Source organism: Ruditapes philippinarum, unplaced genomic scaffold, assembly GCF_026571515.1.
Source record: "Ruditapes philippinarum isolate M1 unplaced genomic scaffold, ASM2657151v2 ctg600_1_1_1_1, whole genome shotgun sequence".
Classification (NCBI taxonomy): domain Eukaryota; kingdom Metazoa; phylum Mollusca; class Bivalvia; order Venerida; family Veneridae; genus Ruditapes; species Ruditapes philippinarum.
In genome coordinates this window covers 182,153-196,173 of record NW_026855782.1, presented here as the reverse complement: position 1 = coordinate 196,173, position 14,021 = coordinate 182,153, and the positions used below count along the sequence as shown (strand labels likewise).

At 30.8% G+C, this 14,021-nt stretch overlaps 1 protein-coding gene across 1 annotated transcript in view; it reads left to right on the top strand.

The window, feature by feature from the left end:
• Nucleotides 1–3,652, top strand: part of LOC132744368 (guanylate cyclase 32E-like) — a 56,873-nt gene extending 53,221 nt beyond the window's left edge. The window contains exons 17-21 of the mRNA XM_060733056.1: nucleotides 452–575; nucleotides 1,180–1,423; nucleotides 2,027–2,125; nucleotides 2,548–2,639; nucleotides 3,068–3,652. Of these exons, the coding sequence (XP_060589039.1) occupies nucleotides 452–575; nucleotides 1,180–1,423; nucleotides 2,027–2,125; nucleotides 2,548–2,639; nucleotides 3,068–3,640 (1,132 nt within the window). The 3' untranslated portion in view covers nucleotides 3,641–3,652. The remainder of the gene's footprint in view (nucleotides 1–451; nucleotides 576–1,179; nucleotides 1,424–2,026; nucleotides 2,126–2,547; nucleotides 2,640–3,067) is intronic.
• Nucleotides 3,653–14,021: the final 10,369 nt, after the last annotated feature.

The window sequence follows — 14,021 nt, the reverse complement described above, 5'->3', positions numbered from 1 at the left end:
TAATTCATGAATTATAAATGAACCTCCTAAATTCAAATTTATTTTGTCACGGTTTAAGATAGATGAGATTTTCCTGAACAAATGACATGTCTCTAAATTCATGCATTCAAAACTTCCACAAGTTTTTTTTCTGCAGTTCCGTTATCAACTTCTACTGCTGATATGTCAATATGTCTCAAAAATTGTATTTTCTCCACAATCCTTTCAGACAAAATTAAAAGGCAAGCTGTTATAATAATTTTTTACTTTTAATAAGCACGTTTATATTTTTTGAAAGACTTCTCCATCTTTCAATCAGGACAAAACCAATTATCATGTTGAGGGAAATACTAAATAATCTTAGGATTAAATGGTAAGCAGAATAGATCTTGCCTGAGATGGTTACATTTTTACAATTCAATGCCGCCTGCAGACTAATTGTTAAATATATGTATTCTTTATTGTTAAACAGGTATGTTGCCGACAGATTGAAGAAAGGGGAGCCAGTTGTTCCGGAATTGTATGACTGTGTGTCTATCTATTTTTCTGATATTGTAGGCTTCACGGCTTTATCAGCTGAAAGCACGCCAATGGAGGTATTGCTAATGAACCTTATACTTCATTTGTATTATAGATTCAAATGTTTTTTAAATGTTATAGATTTGATGTTTAAACTTTTTTCTTGTAACCATTTTGTTCGTTACCTATTGCCGTAAAACTGTTGTCCGTTACATTATTGTCAGTAAACATATATTGTTCATTAACTTATTGTACGTTACTCTATTGCCCAATACTCTTTTGTCCCTTTCCTCATCCGATACCCTGTTGCCCATAACTCTACTGTCTGTTACCGTATTGTCCATTACCCTATTGCCTAATTCCAGTTTACCAATTGCCTCTTACTCTTTTACCTGTTACCCTATTGTAAATTACCATATTGCCCATTACCATATTTCCCGTTTACCAATTGCCCACTACTTTATTGTCAGATAATTACTAGTATTGCCCATTACCCTATTGCCTATTTTCCTATTCGTTTAAACATTGTCATTTTGATTTAGTAAACGTTATATTTAGAAGTTATTCAATTATATTTCAATTAATAAATACTATTTCTTTAATTATATATCCTTCAGAAATATAATTATGTAGTATTTACAAGTAACAAATATTGCACAAATCCTTATTTATCATTCAAAGGTTGTGTGTATGCTGAACGAACTGTACACGTGTTTTGACGCCATTGTTGAAAACTATGACGTGTACAAAATAGAGACTATTGGTGACGCATACTTTGTCGTAAGCGGACTACCATTACGTAATGGAAATCTTCACGCCGGTGAGATCGCTTCAATGTCATTACACATGCTTCGAGAAATCATGAACTTTAAAATCAGCCATCGTCCATCTGATACTCTTAAACTCCGTATAGGAATCCATTCAGGTATCGATCTTAACATTTCCAGTTAATTTTTCGGATGAAAAGTATAGTACTTCTTTTAAAAGCGTTGTGGTGTGGCCGAGTGATTTACGCGTCGGACTAGTAATCCATGAAGGATTACTGGACCCATGGGAAGGGATCTAGTCAGAGACAAGCCGTTGTTTCCTTGAGCAAGAATGTTTACATTACTTATTACTTGTTTGTTCCAGAAACGAATATTGAGAGTGTAACTTCTAATACACTCGATTTTGTATAAACTAACAGAAACAGATAAATGAAGCATATAAAGAGTATGTTATATTGAAAACGAACGTAAATAGGAGAATCATAGATGTATCACATTAGCAAATATATTTCTCAATTGTCTTTCTCTTTGGGCAAATATACTTCTTCACTGATTATCGGAAAATGTTTTATTATCTATCAATTTGGGCGCACTTAAAATATTTAATAGCATGACGATTTGTTTAGTGTTTGCCAATGGTAAGGTCTAATAGAAATCGTTATGGAAAGATAAATACAAAGTATCACACTTGTGATGAAATTGGTTCTGAAAATATGCCTAAGATTGATTTAAATTTGAAAACCATTCTTTTGATCTCATAGGCCCATGTGTAGCGGGCGTTGTCGGATTGAAAATGCCGAGATATACGATATTTGGTGATACTGTCAACACTGCCTCACGAATGGAATCTACCGGTGTCCGTAAGTAAAATACTACCCATGATAGTACTTCTAAAGTAAATTTATTAATCTGTGTTCAAGCGCATATCGAGTAAACCTTATATTATGATGAATGATCTCGTTCATCACTTGAAAGTTACATGTTTCAATAGAAAGAATATATATTGTATCTCCTGTACGAAATCGTTTCATGTTATAAGAAAAATAACGAAATTAAATTATTGCCATATCTATAAAATTGTATACATTTATTCCCACTTTCTTCTATTGTTTATCCAATTTGTTTGTTTTGTCTGTTTGTTTGTTTTGTTTGTTTGTTTGTTTAAGACATAATTATAATGACTACATTTAAATGAATAAATAAATAAAAAAACACCAGTCAAATTAATGTAGAGAGGGTAAAGCAAAATGCACGAATATAGTTTTTTTGTATTGTTTTACAGCATTGAAGATTCACTGTAGTTCTACAATTACTCAGATACTAAGAGAGCTCGGTGGTTATCAACTTACTGAACGAGGATATATAACTGCAAAGGTAAAATTTATCTAAGAAGCTATCGTATCTGTTAAAGAGTCATTAATACAAAATAAACAAAATTCATTCATTGGTTTATTGAATGTCATTTGTTTCGTTTGTTTGATAACATTTGTTAATTGAATATCATTCATTTGTTTTATAGCTTTTGTTTATTTGATATTCGTTTTTGTATTACATTTGTTATTTATTATTATCATTATTTAAAATCATTCGTTTGTTGATGATCATTTATTTATTGATGATCATTTGTATGTTGACAACAATCTGATTTCATAGAACGCATTGAAATTGAAGACAGCTTGATTGATATATTCCCATTCAGCGTAATGTTCGTGCAGTATTCGTGAATCAAGTTTGAAAGAAGTTAAAATTAGGAAAGTCAATATATTTACTCTAACTTTAATCTGAAGTTTTTCTTTTATAAGGGTAAGGGGGAAATGCTGACCTACTTCTTGGAGGGAGAAAACGAATCACATAGGCAACGACGAATATCCCACTCAAAGTTTTCCCGCTCAAATTCTCCAAACGTCGACAGCAGAGACATTTTTGGTCAGCCGACAATTCACCCAAAATACTGGCAAAACGGATCAATACCTTCTCCAACAAAAGACTTAGATAAAGCGCCATTCCAAAACTGTGATATTGTAAGACATGTAAATGAAAACATGAAAAAGCAAAGCTGTGATTCTGATACAAACTTTGATGATATATTTAACGCATACTTTGATGGAAGTTCTGATGAAGGTGCATCAACCTCTCACCATACAAATAAGGCATATAGCGAACAATGTATCTATAAACTACCAAAGCAAGACATAAACAGATCCACGGCAGATCGACAACAAAGTGTTAATCTTCCATTATTGTCATGTAACGGTGGTACAAACTATATTCATGATGATAAAAACAATGGAGGATTCAGGAAAAACACTAAACTGGAACTGACAAGGAATGCGTCGTGTCCGGCATACAGTATTGTAGAGGAAGACACTGTGTAATATTCGCTTGCTTTGGGATATATTTGAAAATATGATCACTTTAATTCACTAATTTATTTCTAATAAATATTGTTAACTGTGTAGAAATGTATGAACAACATATTAACGTTATGTAATTGTTATAAAAAATAGCAAAGGGTTTTACATATCACACATATGCTTGGCCAAATATGTTTGAACCATACCATTTGTAAAAAAATACTCAGATATCTGAACTGTACTCAGATATCTGAACTGTTACCACACTAAATATTTTAGATGGACTTGTTTATCATTCAATCTTGATAAGACCATTCATCATATTTAGGGAAAATTTTCAAAATATGTACTCACTGAATAGTGCAGACAATGATCAGATGTTAGGGAAGAGTCGGTTGATCTTGGTCTGCACTGGTCGCATGGGTAAATTATTGTGTCGCCAGCATGCAAAGGGAAATATTGATAATTTCAAATAATTATTAATGATTACTTCTTCTTTTTTTATTTGATAAAAAAACAATTTGTTTAACATTCAATCGCTGATTCTGATTTTTACCACATGACCGTCCAAAATATTTAACGTATTGGATGCTGCAGATCTAATATATCATTTTATTTCATGGTTTTAACCTTCAATTACCGTTACGATGGGACAGTAAAGCATAAGGACAATCGTCAAAAATATGGAAAGAAATATAATGAAATGTTGTTTTTCTCCACAATAGGGGATATATCTAGACCCGTGCATTGCTTGGGCACATCAAAACAAATTCATTCTCGTATTATACTGAAGAACACTATAAAGCAACAACAACGTATTCACAAGTTCTACAACGCTTATTTTAAAACAAAAGTCAGAAACAGTTTAGCATTCCTATCAGTCATTTGCTGATTTTCTTTTTGGAAAAATTATATTGTTAGACATATTATGGAGATGGTTACAAATTAATTACAGGAACGGAAAATCAATTTATGGAAGTGTGACGTTCAAATAATTACTGTGTGTGATGGTTGTTTGTACTAACATATGTCAGAGAAATCATTCCTTTAAGCTTTGTGGAAGATCTAATACTTCCTGATGAATATATGTTTGCTCTCTTATTATGATAACTGTAAGAAAAATATTTTGTATCTTTTTAGTATTTTGTCTATCTTTGATACGAACTCAATAATTTAGAAATATGCGTTTTTTTCTAATTGTAGGTAAATAAGTAGTGCAATATATTTACATAATATAAAAATGTTTTCTTTTAAGCTCATCGCAATTTAATTATGTTATATTAAACAATGATCTTTTGATGTTTATAAATCAACTAATTTAGTTTTAGCTTGGTTTTTTGTGGGGGGGGGATGCCGGGTGGGAGAGTGGTTAGGTTTTTTTTTGGCAATCACTTTTTTGTGAAAAATGTGATATAGATAATTTGGTGTCAAAATAAGGATCTGTTTAATTTAAGTCATATGGTAGTAACTATTGCAAGTTATTTTTGTCATCAACTATTGCCCTTTGTTCATATTTGAATAATACATTCCTAATTTACTCAATGCTAGACAATGTTTTTGACACCGTATTGAAATTTGTGTATCCATTTAAAGTGTAGTATATCTTTTTTTCTTTATTATGGACGTTCTTTATAGTGTTTTATGGTAGTGAAGTAAAGGTATGTTTAAATTGATATGAAAAGTCTGAAAGAAAAACATATCAACAAGAAGTTTGAATCATGATTTACTTTAAAGATCCTGTAACACATTTTTTTCATGGTTTTATTTCATAAATATGATGCTCAAATTAAGATTTGTCAATCTTGTAAGTTCAAATAAGCATTATTTATAAAGATATTACATTTTACATATTCTTGGATGTTTGAAAATTGTTTTATTTGCATTATTATATACATATATAATATTTTGCAAGTGTATGATACATACAGTCACAATATCAATCACAAAACATACAGGATCTTTAATTTACTATGACGAATATCTTCACAAATTGCAGTAACATAACTCTACAGTTTTGCTACTTTTTTGTAATTATAGTTAGTTAATGTGTTGAATGAAATTAATTTATCTAATTTACTTGTTAGTAAAACTATTATTATGAGAAGCTGAACCATGTAATTGATATAGATAATAACGTTACTCTCATAGTTGTGGGACACAGACACATGCCGCTTAAATTTATGTTTCCCCAAAAGCTATTACCACAGATATGTTTTATAGTCTAACTACATGCTTATCTGCCGATTTATGTATTTCTGACTAGAGTGTATTTCCTTGTGGCTGATGGGAAATTTAACATAAAGACATTCGTATATATCACCATTCATTATATAATTAAACAAAGTTAAGGATTTACATTTATTCTAAAGAACTTATGAGAGTGATCATTTCATTTGGTTTACACTGAGTTTCAGAATTGTGTGAATAGAAACATTCCTTTGAACATTCTATTTAATAGATAAGTATTTATATTAATGTAACAGTATTTAGATAACTTTTCATTTGCATTCTGTATAACAATCGATGTCTAGGTATTGTAAAATGGTAGGCGGTGTTTATGTAAGAATTTCTGCTTAAGAATGAATGCATACATGATGTATATTTTCATTTCTAAACGGGTGTAAAACTATTTTGTAGAAATATTCTTACTTCTTTTAAAAAAACTGTCAACATTTTTTACATACCCTTTTAGTTATACCTTTAACTCATTTTAGCAATTAGTAACAATTTATATTTAATAGCCCAGCTTTGTTTAATAAAAACAGAGTAAAATTCCCCTTACATATTATTCAATTTCTATCTGAAGTAGTATTAGCAAACACTTTTCACGTTTTACGCTCGCGTTCAACTAGCATATTTTGTTTTATTTCTTCCAATATTTTTGTATGATATGTATCAAAGTATGCAGACCTTTGATAACCTATCTATAGATTTATATCCACTTATTTATGTACAAGAAGTTTTAAAAACATATCATTCTGAAAAATATCTCTCTTGAGCAATGAAAAAAAAGGGTAAAAAAGTTTAAAAATAAAACTAACAGACTCTATTTTACTGAGTCTGTACTTGAGAGATATCTAATTTCTCATGTCCCTATAACCGCCGCAAGCAGTGTTAATCTTCAACGTTATTAAGAATAGGAATCAATTATCACAAAGAACGAGAAAACGCATTAAAGTGGTTTGTTTTATATTTGTGACATTGCGCACTATTTAATTGTCTCCATGTGAGTGATATTTAAATTGTAAAGTAGAATTATCTTTTTCATGGGGGTTTTAACAACATTAACAGTTCTGCTTATTCTCTCAGGTAGATGCATAACTAACAGTGTTTTTACAGTGTTTTTACTTTTATCAATTGTCTTGTTATATAATTGCAATAAAATCGTTAGAAGAGTTTGCCATTCTCAATTGTTCATTTTACCTCTACAATCGTTGTATCACTGCCAAAGTCCAAACGCAGTTCAATGGCCAATGAAGCTAAAACAATTGGTATAATTTAGCATTTTAATTCATCAATTTAAGAAAGCATTCTAATCAATTGATTATTAAATTTATACCACATTTTTTATACATTTAAATTAATTCGTACTCATCTGAGTAATCTGCTGATATAATGATTAATTTTGGAAGGCAATGTTTACATGTTGATATAAAGTGATTCCCAAAGCAAAAACGAATTCGTCAAAATAAATGTTTATAACTCTGTTTTAAGCATAAGCTTATTTATTGTAAAATCACTTTGATAACGGAATACTTCAAGCCAGCAGAATTTCACGTTTGATATCATAAATAAATTTGGAAGACAAGACAGAAATTTCCAGCACATTTTTATTGTTTACATTCCATTAGTTCTGGATAACAAGTTCAAGGGCACAATATAATTTATCCTTTCATGCAAAACTCCATTAAGGACATTTAAACTCCAGATATAATTTTCCATTCCGTTGAAGTCGTTACAAAAATACTTCTGACATACAGTGGAGACAATTCAGTAAACAAAACAGTTGGAATAATAAATATGGCCTGATAATTGTCCAGAATCAAGAGTATTAATGGTTATTTACACAGTTAACCTATATTAATAATGACATGATTTAAAATGATATTATTGATAATGACCAATTTGAATGACACTAGTTAATGATTTATGATGATTTTCCCAAGTATTACTGATAATGACGATGGAAAAATAATTATTGATTAAGTTAATGGTACTGACGAGTAACAAATGGATATAATGATTATCAGTTACTAGTTATAGTAAAATAGATAAATCAGATAAAGACGTATTAAAGGATAGAAATGACGATGGAAATGATAAATGATAATGCCTAAAGTAAATTTTCAATATTTTCCGTTGTGTATAAATAGTAATTATGATGAATATCAATGCGATAGGCAATGAACGATTTCACTGACAACGAGTATCAGAAATGATAGTGATTAGTATCAGTGATTGTGATTTCAATGAACATGATGAGTACAAATGCCTTATCGTGAGTATTTAAGTGAAAAAAGATTACCAGGTTTCATGATGATTTTCAATGACTACCAAAGTGAATCATGAATACCAGTTATCATGATATATATAATAAGTAATGGGGAGTATTTTAGTGAATAATGAGTGTCAATAATTATGAAAAGTAAAATTACTAATGGAGAGTATCTAAGTTGAAAATAAGTACCAATTATCATGATGTGTATTATGAATAATAGGGAGTGTTAATGTGAATAATGAGTTTCAATTGTTATGATAAGTTTAATGATTAATGGTGAGTATCAAAGTGAATGATGAGTACCAATTACCATGATGAGTATAATTACCTAATTGTGAGTATCAAAATGAAAATGAATGTCGGTTATCATAATGAGCATAATGGCAAATGATGAGTATTTAAGTAAATAATGTGTGTCAGTTATAATGATGAGTATAATTGCTAATGGTGAGTATCAATTTGAAAGTGAATAATGAGTACCTGATATTATGATGAGTACATGATGACAATTAACGGCAATCTGAAATATCCGTTACGGTAATATCCATGAACATTTATGCCAAATATTAAGTCCCAAAATTTTCCTTGACATACATCTCAAAGATTATTATATACTAACAATTCCTATATTTTTAAAAAAATATGATTAAGAGTATATGACGTCTTAAGCTGAATTAAATACAAAAGAAATACTCGGTTATTTTTATAGAACTTTCATGAATAAGTAATCATTTTTTGCAAACAGATTTATAAGAAAAACAGCCTTTGTTATCAATACAAACTTGTTTTAAGAGATCCTGAAAAATTGTTTGATATGTGAAACCTTAAAATCAGCACCAGTGGCTTTTAAAAACTTGCAAGTCAATTTTAGTTTTCTGTGAAGATTTAGCATCGATTTATTTGTCCTTTCTTCCAGGAATTTGATTCTAAAATGTTAAATATAATTAGACAACATTACAACATAACTGAATATCATTTGCACATTTCATTATGCTTGGTGACACTAAGCTTTGTATTAAAGCGTATTAAAAATGAACTATCTTTCTGAAAATTATGAAATCGTCCGCTTTGGCTCAGTCCTAAGGAAAATTTGTTTCATGATAACGAGCAATTAGTTCACTCCATTCGTAAAGTTCTACTTCCATCTGAATACTTAGATATATGTATTAGATTCTCCTCTAAGTTGAGAATATACATCAATTACTATTTTTATTTTTGTAGGAAATCAGCTATTCTGAATCCACAGTTAAGAACTTATTATAAAAAAACATTTACCTAATTAAATATGATAGATATCCGTTCGTCTGGACTGTTGAGATTGCTATCTTTTGACCTGCCTTTTATCTTTTATCTTGTCACTGTGCCCATCGTAGTTTGCTTCAATATACTATTTGGACATTCTTTTTGTATAGGATGTTCGCATAACAAATTGACAGACTGATAATTTACTGTTTGCTTTTCAAATTCTATGCCGTTATGCCTGCCTTTGAGTAAAGTTTTGTTTATAAAGGGTGTAAGGAATTAATTTATTTACTGGTATGGTACGATGCATAAACCAGTCGATCAATTCAATATGTTTCTATATTAAAAAACACATATTCTCCATTTCATGTGAATTATAATTCAGAGCGAGAAGTAAAAGCTATAATGATTAATTCAATCAGCATTTACTATATGGATGTTCACTAAGCTTTTGCTTTAATTATTATACATTCACCATAAAAAATGCGAGCGTAACAAATCAATTAAGATTTAATTCAACAGAGACATGGACCCAATATGAAAAAGATTACATCATAATCCTATAATCATCCTATTTTTCAGACAAAAAGCTCTGAAAATAAGTGGGAAATACAAATTGCCTGAGACTAATCTTATTTAAATTGCTTCCATATTTATATATATATCGTTATAATAATTTAAGTTATAAAAATAACAGAGCAACACGTGTATTGAAGACATTGATTACACTATTCTGTATAATGATTATAACATCATAGATAATTCCAATTTTACGTTTCTAATTAATAGATATATTTGTCTGCTATATAAGTGGTCTTACTGAACAGTATTCTAACTCGTGAATGTGTTTTTTTTTTTGGTGTTGTTAAAGTTGAACATGATATAAAAATAATTATGTGCAATATTTAAGTAACTGTTCAGTTTGTTTTATAGAATTTCTGTCACTTGCAGCATAACACAGCTTGCATTCTTATTTAATTAAACTTAATCAAATGTATTAATTACATAAAACATTAATTAAAGTAAATGGTGCATTCGAAAAATCAACATTATATTAACCAGTCGGATTTTTATTTCAAAAACACAAAAGAATTAATAACAGTGCTACAGTATTCATGTACATGCTATCGTAGTTTCCAACATAGTTACATTAAGGAAATTTTGCTAGAATTCCTTACATATCAACTTAAAAGCAATATGTTTTATTATAATGACACATTTCTAGTCGAATATTTTCGAACACTCATATTTTATAATCTCTGATGTTATCGTTAGGAATTGATTACTTAATATATGAATTCCAACATAAGAAGCAATTCCTTTTCTAAAATGAATAAATCAAATTTAATTTAAGTACTTTAATGTGAACTTATCCATTTTAAGAAACGAATAACAAGTTTCTCTGATCAAATTTTCTATCTTTAACTCATATCTAAAATAATTTTTACATGTCATTCCTGAATTTATTTGCAGAGAGCACTTCTTGCTGTGAATCAATTACAGAAAAACTGATGAGGCAGGCATTTCTACAATTTACATGGAAACTCTTTTCATTCATTCTTTAAAAAGAGGATAGTTGGTTGAATCAATTTAATCATATTACAGAAGTTGTTACGTACGATGCAATTCTCTATTAATAGTATTGTAAGTCGAGACATTTGAAGGTTAAAGGTGTCATAATGTTTTTTTAGAAAAGGAAGGGTCAAATATGGTTAATATGATGTAATAATCATATTAAATAAAAGTAAAGTCTTTGATTTAAAAAGTGATTACAATTTTAACACTTATATATTTATATTTGTGGCCGCCTTGGTGGCATTGTACATTTTCTACATGTTTGAAAATACCGAAAAGAAAATATTACAGGTTTGTGTAGAATGAATGTGTTATAATGTAATTTGAAAAAACGAATCATCAAATAAGATATAATATACACAATAAAAGCACAGCCATTGATTAAAGAAAGTTATTTCCATAATTACACATATGTATTGGTATTTGTGGACAGTTTGGTAACATTGTACGTATTATTCTAACTTGTTTTAATCAAAGTAAACACCTGCTTAATTTAAGTCATCAATGCTTTTCGTTTTAATTTGTACGAGGGCTGTTCAATAAATACGCGGAAAAGTGCTGCCATATTTTTAATATTAATGGGAAATTGACGTTCTCTTTACATTTTGTAAATAAACATATAATAAACATGTACACAAAATTTCAATAAATTCGGATAAAAAAAATAGTACAATTTTAAGTATTTATAAGGTAATCGCAGTGAAACTGGCCCAACGTCGTCACGACGTCACGCTCAACGCATGTATGAGAGTCACCCAAAACACGCACCTAGTCCTTCTCGAAATACTCTCCGTGAAAGGAAACACACTTTTTTCAACGGTTGATCCATGACATGAAACTATTAAAGTAGGAGCCATTATTTATCTCTGAAACACCTTGCACCGCGTAGGACAACTCGTCAACATCATCAAAGTGTTCTCCCCGCAGGACGTTCTTCAGTGTCGGGAACAGAAAGAAATCGCATGGTGCGAGGTCAGGGCTGTAGGCCGGGTTCTCGAGGACTTCGAAGCTGAGTTTCCTGATTGTGAACTGTGTTTCGGACGCACGATGAGACGGTGCGTTGTCGTGATGAAATATCGTGTCGGCGATTTTGGTGGCCCGCTTCTTTCTCATCGACTCATAAAATCGCGTCTCAGAATCTGAAAGCATAAAGAAATACAATCATAAGTAAATTGTCGTTATAATTTATTTTCATAATTACTTACACAAATATAAATAATTATTAGGTAATGTTTTGACATAATAATGAATATCTTATTATAGATTAAATAAATTTATTCACCTTAGAATAATACTTCGCCGTCACAGTCTGACCCAGGGGTAAAGCGTGGCTCAGTATCACACCGTCGACGTCAAAGACGATGAACATCTGTTTCCTTGCAGATGGGCCGGCTTTAAACTTCTTAGATGAAGGCGATCCTGGAGTTTTCCACATAGAAGACTGTGATTTCGTTTCATGTTCGTATAGGCTGATCCATGTCTCATCATCAGTCACTATCCGTCGCAAGAAACGTTCACCTTCCCTATGAAAGCGTCTGAGAAATTGATTGCAACACCGCACCCTTTCCACTTTTTGTTCGTCCGTCAACATTTTAGGAATCCACCTGGCACACAGGCATCTCATTTTGATTTTATCGTGGATAATGCGATGCACTGTGCCAATGCTACAATCCGATCTTTCGTGTATTTGGCGAATGTTATCCGACATTCATTGTCAAGCAGCTCCTTTATCACAGCGACGTGATTTGACATTACGTACGGACGTCCACTGCGTTTGTCGTCATGGATGCTTTGTTGGCCGCCTAGAAATCTGACATACCACTTGTACATTGCTGTTTTCTTAGTCGCCTGATCACCATATGCTTTTGGTAATCTTAACATTGTTTCTTTCTTTGAAAACCCGTTCAAAACACAAAATTTTATTGAAGATCATTGTTCCGATGCCATTTTAACGCATACGCACTAAACAATATGGCCGCTTAACGCCTTAATGACGTCACACACTAACATGATGCCATGTGCGTCGCGCCAACATATTGCGCGTAAATTATGCTAAGTTTGGTGAAAACGCACGGTAAACGTTAAAATGCGACGTCATTATTAACCAGTGACTATTTGTAAAAATGAACAAAAGTGGGCCGATTATCGCTACATGTGGTTACCATAACAACCGTTTGTTAACATTTGATTCATGCCAGAACGGCAATATTTGCTGTATATTTTCAAAATATGTTTGTCTCTATTACTGTATAAGTTTTATTCAGCTTAGTTGAAAAATAAGGAAATAGCGACACGTTTCCGCGTATTTATTGAACAGCCCTCGTTTTAACCAAAGTCTGTATAATAAAACAATAAAGTTTGATTAACAGGTAGAATTTAGAAGACAATTTGAATTTAATGCGTTTACTCTGAATTGAAATAGTTGTGAAGCATTTTCTTTAAATACCATATTTTTTCCACTGTATTTTCAACAATTCGTCAACAAACATATCAGCTTACGAATAAAGACAATGGTAAAGTCGCTTTATACAACAATATAAATTACTAATGAGTTAATACCAGCATCTTTACAAAGAAGTAGCTTGAAATGTTTGTTAATTATTTCGTCAAATTCTGATAACTCCCTCGAGATGATCAGCTGAAGAGAATCTATTATTTCAAAAACATGCTGTTTGTAAAATAAATTAATTGGTTATATTTAATGGTCAAGTCAATTATTGACTGAATATAAAGTGCGTTCACAAATCAGATCATATTATATATGAAAATGTATCGTCTTCAATTTAAACAACTAAAGTCTGCATCATGGTCTTACCACTTTCAATCTGCTTGTTAACATTGTAATGACTAGAATGTTGCCTTCACTAACAAAAACTGGGATTATATGATGACCATCTACACCCTATTAACATAGTAAAAGCGTAAGCGGGGGATAATTCACCGAATGTCTAAGCAAACTGTAAAAAACAAAGTACAGTTAAAACAGGGGAAAACAGACAGCAAAAGAATTAATCTTACTATGCTTAGCAGGAAAAGTCCCAAATAACAATACTATTACTTTAATATCTAATAGCCTGACACTGCAGC